This window comes from Tetrao urogallus (genome assembly GCF_951394365.1).
Source record: "Tetrao urogallus genome assembly, chromosome: 4".
In the NCBI taxonomy this organism is placed as follows: Eukaryota; Metazoa; Chordata; class Aves; order Galliformes; family Phasianidae; genus Tetrao; species Tetrao urogallus.
The window spans coordinates 69,775,085-69,787,891 of record NC_136817.1 but is presented as its reverse complement, the minus strand read 5'-3'; the positions used below and the strand labels follow the sequence as shown (position 1 = coordinate 69,787,891).

Genomic DNA, 12,807 nt, shown 5'->3' with positions numbered 1-12,807 from the left:
AGGCCGCTTTCATTTACATCTTTCCTCTCTTTCCTTCCTCCAGCTCTTCCTCCTCCAGCCTTTCTCCAAGTTGCAGCCGCTCGGTGCGCTGGCTGATGGCCAAGACGTGCGAGTCCCACCGATTCGCCGCTCCCATTGACCGTGATGATCTTGTTAATTGCACTGCTGTCGGTCAGAGCCAAATGAACTCAACAGGTGCGACCCCATCCTCATCCCAAAACCACCGAGTGCCCCATGGGGACCAGGGAAGCTTTGAGGAGGAAGAAGGAGACAAGCAGCCCCCGCAGCAGCAGCAGTCAGAGCGCGAGAGGGAGGGAGAGAAGGGAGGGGGAAATAAATAAATAAAAGAGCACCCAAAATCTGTATGACTGAAAGAGGCACGTTTAAATGCAAACTCTCCATATGTGCAAGAGTCTGTCAAGAAATGTACAGTTTCACTTTTAATTACTGTCAGGGGAAAAAATAACTAAGAAGGAAAACAAAATATATATTAAAAAAAAAAAAAAAAAAAGGGGGAAAAAAAAAAAAAAAAGCTTCTAAGCACTAGAAAAGTACCAGCTAACAAAATTTAATTGCCTATCAGGTGCGAACAGCCCTTTGTGGCTGCAGACCAGGGCTGCAGGCACTTCCCAGACGTCTGTCGGCTCTCGGCATGTCTGCAGTGGAGTTCTCATTTTGCAGCCTCGAGCCCTGCTCTATTTGCCTGTCACCTGCAATGGATACGAGGCTCTGCTCCAGGTGTTCCCCAGTCCCAACAAGGCTCCTCATCTGAATCCCAGAGGACAAAGCAGCGGGGTTGCAAATTTCACCCACCCGTTTGATATGGAGTTGTCTGAAACGACAATCAGAGGACTTGGATACCGGACCAGGAGCTTTCAGAACGCAGCCATAAAGTGTAGAGCCTTAACAGTGGTGAGTACAAAAAAATGGGGAGCCTGAAAAAACGGTGAGCTCCAAAAAGTGGCAAATCCAAAAGATGACAAACTCAAAGAGCATGAACCAAAAAACTGGCAAGTTCAAAGAAGAAGAACCCAAAGACAGCAAACCACAAAGACAAGGTGCCCAAAAGACCATGAACCCAAAACGTGGTGAGTTCAAAGAAGAACCCAAACGCAGCGAAGCCCAAAAATCATGAGCCCAAAAGACAACGAACCCTGAAGATGATGAACCCAAAAAGTGGTGACCCAAAGAAGTAGAACCCAAAGATAGCGAACCCCAAAGACGATGAGCCCAGAAGACAATGAACCTCAAAGATGGTGAACCCAAAAAGCAGTGAGCCTAAATAAGGAGAACCCAAAGACAGTGAACCCCAAAGACAACATGCCCAAAAGACCGTGAACCCAAAAGGTGGTGAGTTCAAAGAACTCAAAAACAGTGAGTCTAAAAGATGGCGAGCCCAAAACACAACAAACCCTGAACATGGGGAACTCAAAGGAGAACCAAAAGGCAGCAAACCCCAAAGATGAGGAGCCCCCCAAAAACACTATGAACCCCAAAAAACCTGTCAACTCTCAAAAAACAGAACCCAAAAGATCCATAAGCCCCAAAAAAAGAAAACCCCCCAAAGTTGTGAACCACAAAAAATCTTGAACCCCTGAAACAACATGAACGCAAAAGGGCCGTGAGTCCTGCCCAAGAGCTGGATCTGCTGGCAATATGGCTGGCTCTTCCAGCCCAATGAGTGCTCACCAAAAATGAGATGTTTTACCCCATTTTCATATGTCTGGAGGAAATGATGTGCCCAAATGGTGCTGGGCTGCATAACCTAAGCTCCGACAAACCTCACTCATTGGCTGGGAGCACAAAGCAAGGAAGAGAGAAACCTATGGAAGGTGAAACCTATGGAAGGTGAAAAGGTGGATGAAGGTTGAACCATGCACACAGCCTTAGAAATGACGGAGGTGGAAGCAAAAGATCGTAGTTCCCTGGCTCCAGGCTCTGCCCAAGGGATGCACACACAGCCACAGGATTTGGCTTTGGCAGAGCTGCTTAATCCAGAAAAGAAATGATTATTATCACCAGGCTTTAATCCCAGGCGAGCGCTCGCCGCAGGCACCCCGAGCCTCTCTTGAGGAAATCCCATCCCCCTATGCTGAAGGCAAGGCTCAAACTGTTTTTATGCTAGAGCAGGCTGCCAATTTTGTCACTAAATTTCACAGATCGATTGGCATAAATGTTACATTTTAATTTTAACATTTGAAACGTTTGGTTTCTCTTTTTTTTTTTTTCCCCTTCCTTTTTTTTTTCTTTTTTTTTTCTTTTTTTTAAATGACAAGAGGTTCCAGTTTATCCTTTACAGCTAGCGAAATTGGGCTCATCTGACAGCTCTCGGCTCCTCTGACAGCTCTGGATTGGGGCCGATTTCATTGTCAATTTGAGCGTTAACTCATTTTTGTTTAACCTTTTCCTTTAAAATGCCCCATACAGAGTTACCGCCGCCACGCTGCACATGACAACAAATAGCAACAGCCGTGCTGGGGGCTGCTTTCTGCCTTCAGCTCCCAGCCACCCCGTTGCCACCAGTCGGGAAGGGATCGTTACTGCTCCATAAGCATCACGCCACAGTCCACTGGGTTTAGGAGATTAAATTGAGCAGCTTTTCATGCAATCATAGAATGATTAAGGTTGGAAAAGACCTCTACGATCAAGTGCAAACTTCAACCCGTCACCATCACGCCAATCAAATCACGTCCCCAAAGGCCACACCTACAACCCGATCTATTGCACAGGAGTTGGACTGGATGACCTTCAAAGGCCCCTTCCAAATGGTTCTATGATCTCCACGGTTCTTGGACACCTCCAGGGACAGTGACTCCCTGGGCAGCCTGCTCCCAATGCCAGACAACTCTTTCAGAGAAGAAATTTTTCCTAATGGCCAACCTGACCCTCCGTGGCACAACCTGCTCTTTCCGTGGTTATAATAAGGCGGATGCGGTAGGGTGAGGGAAGAGCTGGAGGTGGAAGGACCAAGCTGGATTTGCTCAGCCTTTTGGCACCAGCTTGTGTGGTTTTGGACAAAGCCTCGCACCCCAGTTTCCCCGTTCACAAAATGGGGTTAATTAATATTTGCTGCTCTGAAGACAAGGAACGCAGAGTTATCTCCGTTCTGGCTTTGGCTGTCAACAGCACCCAAATGCTTACAAATTTCACAGTAACAAAATGAAGAACACCCTCAGCACGAAGCCCTTGCCGTTTTAATTAATGAAGACAAGGAAATGAGACGCTGGCCTCCAGCTCCCTGCGCTTGCCACGGCTGGGAAGTGACTCGCAAAATGTGCAAATGGCCCCCAAAGACAGATCCACGAGCTGCAGAAGGCAGTGTGAGCTCCTCCCAGTCTTCCCTTTCCCCGCTGGAAACACAAAGATGAGGATGTTGCAGAAAGCAGCAGGAGGATGCTGCTGAATGGACGGCCGGCCCGGAGCACACATGGCACAGGTAGATGATGGGGAAGGCGTGAAGCTGGTGTGAATCTGCAGCAAGGCAGCAAGGTGCAGCTTGGAGAATTGTGCGTGAGTGTTAAAAAATGCATTCTCTGTTACTCGCAACCAAAGCACAGAGGGACAGTAAATACTTACAATGGGTGTTCCAAAGGGAATGTAACCTATTAGGAAAATTAAGAAAAAGAGAAAGATTCATGCATTCTAACATGTCATTTTGGGCTGCAAAAGGCATCAAGCCTAATAAATCTAACAGTGCTATGGGTTCAGGATACAAGGCACACCTAGGGACTGTTTTAATCACAGGTATCACAGAATGGCCTGGGTTAAAAAGGACCACAAGGAGCATCCAGTTCCAACCCTCCTGCTATGTGCAGGGTGGCCAACCAGCAGACCAGGCTGCCCAGAGCCACATCCAGCCTGGCCTTGAATGCCTGCAGGGATGGGGTATAAGCTAGAGCTTTCTGTCCTAGAGAAGGCTTTACCCCAAATCTTGTCAAGCGCCACAGAAATCAAAGGCTTCACATTTTTCCTCTGCTAAGATTGCCAATTTCTGTGCTAATTATAACCCATCTCTATGACTTCCGCCGGAAGGTCTCAGCATTTTGTCAGTGTTACCGAATTACACACCTCATGGATCCAATTCACAGTCAGAAGGGGCAGTGACCCATGAGGACAAAACATTTGTCTAAAAATACTGAATAAGGCAGCAGAGGAGTGGGTCCTGGGCTTTTTGTCCCCTTGCTTCACCCTCAAACTCAACCTTTTTCAAAGAAAAAGAACAAAACCCACCAGCCCCATTATTTTCCCCTCTGGTTCTGCTGCTTTATCCAGTGAAGGCACTCCCTGTGTGCCTTACTAATGGAATGGATCCTAAGGAGTTGGTCCTATCCCTCCTATAAAAGAGGGATGCAACCCCTCCCACAGCTCCCAGAGTTTGGGGAAAGGACCAAAGCTGCACTCAAACCCTCAAGTTTGGCTGTTTACTAGAGAGTTAAAATCATCGTTATGGTAATGGATACCAGAAAGGATAGCATCTTGACAAGGAGTGGGAAATATTAAGCACTAGACCTCAGGCAGGTATTGAGGGTCCCAAATCAGCTTGATTTCTAAGGGATTTGGGTGCTTGGACTACTTCCAGCATCTGGTTTAAATGCTTCAAGATATAACACCAAAAAAGAAGAAAAGGAGGAAAAAAAGACACAGTTTTGTACAAATTCCCACTGAAATTGACTGCTTGAGTAGGACATACTGTACCTGACATTCTGAAAGGCATGAAGATGGTCTCGTTTGTGTCAGGATGGATGATGGCCTGCAAAATAATCAGCAAACAGCCATAGTGAGGGCAGAGTAACAGCATAGGAATGCTGGAGCTGTGCAAGGATATCACCTCTACTGCTTCCAAGAGCTGTCCCAATCCCCTCCTGCTGCCCCAAATCCCCTCCTCCTGTCCCACACCTCCTCCTATTGCTGTCTTCCCACCTCCTTAAGTAATAAGATAGGAGATGATATGGAAATTTAGCCTGAAATACAGAAATGTTGCTTCAGAATGTGGCTGAGGTGGGATAAAAAGCGTGCAGGTGTGAACAGCACCATGGGGATCCATCCACATGAAATTCTCTAGGAGGTTCATCCCTTGTGTCTGTATCTCCTTGGCCAACCCCATGGCCACGGACAGCCCAAATTCAATGGAAATCCTAATTCTGCTCTGCTGATGAGAGCAATGAAGCTGCAATTTTACCATTTTTTTGTTACAAAGAGGTCAGATTCACCAGCATGAGTCTACAGGAGGAGGTATGCCACAGTCAGAAAAACTACCAAACTATTCCTGAAGGACAAGAAAGCTCTTGATTAGACAGGAGGAAGAAAATGAAGATGTCAAAATACAGAAATACAGTGAAAAGATAAAAAATAAAAATAAAAATCAGACTCTTGGGTGGCAGCACTCGCTGCATTTACATGTCTGCAATAAAGGAAACCAGCAACTGGCAGCTAGGAACGGATAGGACAGCATCACTCAGCAAAAAGGGAGAAAGCAGCAGCCCCGAGAAGGCAGGACATAGAAAAAAGCACATTACCTGCTTTATTTTTTGAGCTCCCCACAGCTAGAAAAACAAAAGAGAGCAGAATAGTTAGCAAAGGCTTTCCCAAGTCTCACGCCAACCCCCAAATATTCCTCACTGGGGGCTGCCTTGAAGCTGCAGCAGGAAATTTTCAGTACTGTCCTGGACTGAAAGTGCTTTTACAGACTGAGCTCTTTCCAATTTGAGTGGCCAGCAAGGTGCTGGGTTGAAAAGTTATGCTTTGTACATTGGACAACAGGAATGAACAGCAGCCACAAGCTTTAACAAACCAGAGATTGTCTTACTGACTGCAACTGGGCATCAAAACACTTCAAATCTGGCTCAGACAGCTGAGATCTTTGGGCACCAAGGAATAACAGAAGCTGAAGAGCGTGCATGATTACAGATAGAGGTGATGGAGAGGGGACCACTAACACTGCATAGCTTATGGTTATCTGGAAGAAAAATATCCCCATTTTCACAGAATCACAGAATTGAAGAATAAGAGTCATAGAACGGCTTAGGTTGGAAGGACTTCAATGAGTTCCAAGCCTTGATGCAGACAGCGTTGTCAACCACTAAAACAGGCACCAGATGATGCTGCTCATGGCCTCATCCACCCTGCCCTTGAGTATCTCCGTGGATGGAGCATCCATAACATCTCTGGGCAGAAAAGATGCACGTGAGATGTATATTTAGGTATCAACATACACGTTCCAGAGATGGCCAAACAAAACAGGACTCACATAAAATATCCAAACAGTTAAACTGCCCTTCCTATTAAAAGCTGTTCTACCTTCCAGCCACGGCCAGGCTTTGGCTTCCAGCCACTGGTGCTGCTCCTCTGTCTGACAGCGTTCAGAGCTGTCTGCTGGCATTCTTCACACAGGTACCTGGAGCTGCTAAACCCCCCTTTAACCTTCACTTAAAGGAAAAAATAGAACAGCAGAGCTAGGAGCCTGGCTGCCTCCTTGGCCAGGCACATTTGCCAATCTTTTAACCACCCTCGTGGCTCTTTTAGCTCTTTCCAATTTGTCAACATCCTCTTAAAACGAGGACGCCAGAAAGCAGACAAATCATTCCAACAACAGTTGTGCCAGTGCCAGGCCTAGGGGAGGCTAACCTGACGAGATCTGCTCTTGCAGTGGATGGATCCAAAGATAGCAAGAGCTCTTCTGCTCAGAGAGCTTGCGCTCCTCCATTGCCCGATGCAGAGATCCAGGTATTCATGCTTTAGTTTTACAGCACAGTTAAGCTCAGTTCTGCCATTCTTCTTTCTCTATGCATTAGTACCTTCCCCAAGTACGAATCCATGAGAACACTTGTGAAATAAGATAATTCTCCTATTATAAAGAGCAGAAATTGTCCCACTGATACCAGCAGCCACAAGAGGTAACGGAACAGGACAAGAGGTCATGGACTCAAGTTGCCCAGGGGAGGTTCAGGTTGGATATTAGGAAGAATTTGTTCTCAGAAAGAGGGGTAATGCATTGGCATGGGCTGCCCAGGGAAATGGTGGGGTCACCATCCCTGGAAGTGCTCCAGAACCATGGGGATGTGGCACTGAGGGACGTGGTTATGGGCATGGTGGGGATGAGACGGGGCTGGGTTTGGTGGTCTTAGAGTTCTTTAATGATTCCCTGATTCTATTTCTATTCTGTATTACTCTGAATTCAGCTCTCACTGCAGATCTGGAACTCTGTGATGAAAGTCACCACGTGCAATGAGTTCCTGGAGCCCCTAAATGTCACAGGCTGATGCACACATCCATCTCTTTCCTAAAAATAACCTCCCTTTTTAAGGAAAAATGCTATTCCCCATTTTAAAGATGACAACGTGACAAGGCAATCTACATGGTCAGCAGCCACAAGGTGGATCTGCCTTCACCAACCCCAAAACCAAAGGGTGGGAGGCCATGTGAGGACACTCACCCCATCAGCTTGAGGACCCAAGTCACTCTGTGCCTGGCCACGTCTTGGCTGGCTTAGCTGCGAAACCAAACCACAAGATTTTCCTCTCCAACTGCAAGCATGGGGACTAGCAAAAAGGAAGAGGGATGGTTTCTGAGCCAGCGCTATGGCTTTTTTGGTCAAGTTATCTAATTTCATTAATTGATCCCAATATTTATGCATTTCCCCGCTGCAGTGCAAATATTGTTAGAACATGCGATTTCATTACTTCTCAGAAAGAGACTTTACAAGATGCACCTGATGAGTCACCTAAAGATTCTGCCAGCTCATTTTCACTTCTTTATCCTCTAATTCATCACTGCCTGCAGCAGCTCTCAGCAGCTCCAGCACGCTGAGCCGTGCCAGCTGGGGGCTCATTTCCGAGCACGTCCCTGCTTTGCTGGGGATTCATTCATGCTCTTTCCGGCCATTTTAGGGAAGCAGCCAGATTTTGATCTCTTTTACAGTAGCATGGATCCAGAGCATCTTCACCCAACTCCAGATTTGTGAGCAATTTATGTCAGAATTGGGTCCATCATCTCTAAACATAGCTTATACAGAACGAGTCTTCTCTTACAGATGATCTTCCTTTACATCTTGCTGTGTATTACCGACTCAAAGCTATACAGTGATTCTGCCACCGTTCAAATTTGGGCGCAAGAAGCAAATCGTGCATGGATTCACAGCAAAAACTTAAGGATGAGGGTGCAGCGGAGCTGGAGCATCACTAGCAGACTTCACAAATAGGCAATGATGGTCAAACTGTTCCAGTCTATGGCTGGTGTGAGCTTCCAGCAAGGCAGATCAGTCCATGCTCCAAGGAGACAACCTTCATGGAAACAACCTTCCAAGAGACAATGTCCAAGGAGTCAGCATTGAAGGAGTCAGCACTTATGGAGATAATGCTCAAAGAGACAACATTCAAAGAGTCAAACTTCATGGAGACACCCTTGAAGACCACGGAGAGCTCCAGGATTGTGCACAAATATGTTCCCAATACCAGCAATTCAAGATGTTGAACTAATGGATAAGACTGCTATCCAACCTCCCCAGGGTTCTGGTATTTCTAGAACTTTTCAAGGAAGCCATCCACACAGCTCTGTTCAGCACTAGCTCTCGGGGAACAGATATGATCCTTGGTTGACAGGACGTCCATCAGCATTCCTTCCTTAGCAGCAAAATCACAGCTTAGACATAGCTTTCCAAAACGTATTTATTTAAAAATATCCTGCCCAAATCTCTTATCTAACACCTGTCGCTATAAGAACACTGTAAAGGCTACCAGTCATTCCTCAGGGATTAACTTCTCTGCTTATTAAAAGCAGGAAAATGTCAAAATCCTGGACCAAACCATGAGCTGTTTTTCCCCCTCCTTACAGCCCGTGGTGCACACAGGTTAGAAAGCTCTTTACAGACTACTTGCCCTTGTTTGTGGCAGGCTCTGAGGCTGCTGAAACACAGGACCACCTCCACCCCATGCTTTCAAAGAGCACGGCGACAAGGCTTAGCTATTTTCAAAGAGAGAAGTCCCACGTTTTCAGGCTTATGTGGCTACAGATGAAGACCTCCCCCAAGTGCCCGCTGTGTTGCGCTCCCCAACACGCCATCTCCTCTTACAGCACCATGTTTTTCTCTGCTGCCTTCCTAATGATTAAAGGCATTTACAGACTACGCCAGACAGCATCCCCAGAGCTTCCCAGCAGGTAACGGGAAAGGAAACCCCTATTTTTAGTATTCCACTAAACCCAGCACCAGTGCCAAGCACAAGGCAGGCGGTGCCGCCCGACAGAGCCTCCTGCCAGCGTGTGCTGCTCCACTCCCTCCCATGCTTTCTTCCCTAGGAGTGCGATCACTCATGCTTCGCGTGCCTTTCTCCCACTTCTCTCCAGCTCCAGTCCCAAAACCCACATTCCCACTTCTCGAAAAGTGATATTTAGCACAAATGCACACCACGATCCCCAGCCAAGGCGTTCAGTTAGGGCAGGATGCTTGTAGCGAGATTTATGGGCGTACAGTGGTGGAATTTCAGACCTTCTGGCACTACATTTAACACTTCCAGTTGATGTGCTTCACCCTGTCCCCTAACGTATACAGAATCTGATGTCTGGCTTTATTAATAAACATGAAAACCAGGATAACAAACCACTGCCTGCACACGTTCCTCTGGAGGAAGCCTCATCAAGTGACCCTTTGCAAACCTGCTCCTGGCAATCTATACCTTCGGTTTTAGCTGTAAGGAGACCAAGCTCAAATAACACATGCATGGGATAAATCAGTGCATCTCTACATTTCCTGCAGTTGGCACTAAAATGCATCAGCAAAAAAGCACCAGAAGCTGCTGCTCCTCTTGGACACCAATGGAAACCTCCTTCCCCATCCTAAGCAGCACTGAGCACAACACCATGAGCTGCCTGCCACTGCAGGACTGGAGAGCCTTGGAGCAAACCCAAATTTCCAGTGGCATGGACCAAGACACTGCACCACAGTCAATGGGAACTCTATTGCACTGAGAAACACGCACTGGGAACCATGAAATGCATGGATTTACCCAAATCCAAAACCATTGTAGGTGGAAACAGAACCAAGTCCCGACTGATAAAAAAAGACAGCACTTAAATAACACTTTGCAGCTTCACAGCACTTGATAAACATTAACTAATTAATCCTCATAGCATCCTCCTGGAAAGATTTGAACAGAGTAAGAAGCTCACATGGAGAAGTGTTCCTCGCACCAGGGCTGGAGGACTTGGATGCCATTACAGGTTTCAGGCACAGCTTTGCAAAGCAGGCTTGCTAATGCAGTGAGGGTGCTCAATATCAGATTTGCTTCAAGCTCCATATGGCTCAAGTAAGCTGAGAATCTAATCTGATTTGTAATCTCGATGTGAATTGAGATAAACTCCCTTAATCCTCAGATGATGAGACGAAGCAGAGCCAGTTTGCAACTGCCTGACAGCATCGGCAGCAGAATTACCATCACTGATGCACTGAGCCTTCACCTCAGCGCTTCTGCCTGGATGCCAACTGCCTTCAGACAGTGGGAAAGATGCCCTAAAGCATCTGACCCTACACAGGCCAGGCCACAGCAGCAAGGAGCATTCAGGTCGCAGCAAAGTGCAAGGGCTCCTGGCAGCGACACGGCAGCAGCAGGACAACCCATCTATCTCTGCTTTATCGAATGCTGCAAGAGACCAGAGGGGGAAAAAAAAGTACAGTTTACTGCAAATGGACCTCTTCGCTCTTCATCAACACTGTTAAGAAAAGCTATTATTCTCCAAAAGGGATGCTGTTTAGCCTCTGATAGATTCATTGTTCTCTGCTGTGTCTGGGACAGCGTGAGTGGCTCTTCCTGCTGCTAACATGATTGAAGGAGGCACACAGTAATAAACAGATCCCCATTATGCTGGTGGGCCTCTTTGCACTTCACCGATCCTAATGGGGAAGAAATGAAACAGTTTCAAAACAGCAAGTTGCCAAAACTGCATTTGGAAAGGCTGAAGAGTGAGAAGTCACAAGCGATACGGCGCGGTCTGTGCTCAACCAACACTCAGGTTGGGAAAGGGGCTGGGGGGGCATGAATGGCTCCAAGGGGCTGCAGCTTTCCTCTCACAGCTCCATCAGCGCTCAGAGCCCAACCTGAGCATCTCCAGGGACGGGGCACCCACTGCCTCCTGGGCAGCCTGTGCCACTGCCTCACATACCTCCTGAGGTCCCCTTCAACCTCCGATCCAAAGGCAGACAAAGATGCGGGTGGATCAAAATCTATAAATCTGCTGTCTCAGAGCTGCAAGGATCCTAGCCAGAAAGCGATCCAGAGCTCAAGATGTTTGGTTTTTACCTTTAGAAACGCAGACTGAAGCCCATCTCAGCCCTACCTCCATCACAGCCCCATCCCAGCTGTACCCCAACCCTCCATCCCTCCTCATTCCAGCACACAGATTGACACGGAGAAGACAAAAACCATAGGTTTTGCTGATGCTCAACCCGAAAAACTAAGCATTTTGGGAGTGGGGGGAGGGAGCTGGAGTTTTTATTAAGCTCAGCTCCGTGCCAGCTGTGTCAGTGCAAGCGAGCAGGGAGGTGGGAACACATGGCCGGGATGGCAACGCTGGCTGAGAGCAGCTCACGCTGCCATGGCAGCATGCTGCCAGGCACAGAGATCTGTACCCATTTGCAGCTAAGTTCAGAGAAATGCAATAGGTGCTGTCTGAGTGCTCTCGTGAGCACCCTCGCCCGCTCCTGCCAGCACGCCGCTGTTTGCAGCTCTTTACCTCTCTCTGCTGGCAGGACCAAGGGGAAGAGCCTGGGATGGGACTGCAGGGACAGAGGGGAGGGGGGACAACTAATCTTCATCACTTTTCTCTCTCAGGTTCATTCCTGTCCTTGTTCAGACACAGCTGTAAGGGCAGAGTGCTGTGAGCCTTTACAAAATGGGGCAAATCAGGGCTCTGGCCCCAGCTGGGCTGTAAACCTGCTATCATACATGAGAAGAATAGATCACACTGAGCAGCGTCAGCACACTATTGGAAATAGCTCAGCAGCTCTTTCTACCCCAATTTCAAAGGCAGAAAGAGACCTCAGGGTGAACACACAACAGAAAGGATGCGTCTTATCAGGCGTGTTAGCACTGCATTTCAAGCACAGGACTATTTCCTTTGCAGGGAATTTTAACGAAGAGAACAAAAGTGTTGGGCACTTCTGGGAGAGAGCCAAAAGAAAAGAGCAGTCTAAAGCTGGTAACAAAACCTCAGCACTGTTACCTTAGTGCAGACCCTCAGTGAATGGGGAACAACATCCGAGCTTTGCCAGCTCCAGGGGCTTTCCTGCAGCGCACATTTCCAAGCACAATGACCACGCAGTAAAAGCAGCTGTGCCCTAAAACACGGTGACTCAAATCTCTCTTCATCCAATAGCCACCGAGTGCCGCATCCCTTAACTTTTCCTACTGCTGACGTGCCAGCTTCAATCTGTTCCTCCAATCTGTGCTGGTCTGTTGGACAGGTTGGGGAAGGGACTCACTCACACAGAGGACACAGATGCGATCCTAGAAATTAGTGAAAGGATGGCGAGGATAAGGGACAAAAGCCACAGCATCACGCCTGCTGTTGCTGCAGCCTTTTGGCTGGAGGACAAACCTCAGCACCAATTCTCCTGACTTAAAGAAAACATCCACTTTTATGCACGCTGGCCCTTCACCCTGCTTTATTAGGCTGATATTTTACAGCCACTGTTTTTATAGGAGCAAGTATTCCCTCAAATGAAACCTCTTTACTCCAGCGGAGATTCCCTCCAGGAGGCACTTTGGGGAATTGCCCGCCCTGTTTAGAATTGGATATGTTACAGTCTATACCTTCTGC

General features: G+C 47.5%; 1 protein-coding gene across 3 annotated transcripts in view; it reads right to left on the bottom strand.

Annotated features, from left to right (window-relative positions):
* SFXN5 (sideroflexin 5) overlaps window positions 1–12,807 on the bottom strand; it is a gene marked incomplete at both ends in the record, with an annotated part of 75,398 nt that overhangs the window by 42,475 nt on the left and 20,116 nt on the right. For all 3 annotated transcript variants that reach the window (XM_079534395.1, XM_079534397.1, XM_079534396.1), the window contains 3 exons: window positions 3,577–3,602; window positions 4,696–4,750; window positions 5,517–5,543. In XM_079534395.1, coding sequence (XP_079390521.1) covers window positions 3,577–3,602; window positions 4,696–4,750; window positions 5,517–5,543 — 108 coding nt within the window. The remainder of the gene's footprint in view (window positions 1–3,576; window positions 3,603–4,695; window positions 4,751–5,516; window positions 5,544–12,807) is intronic.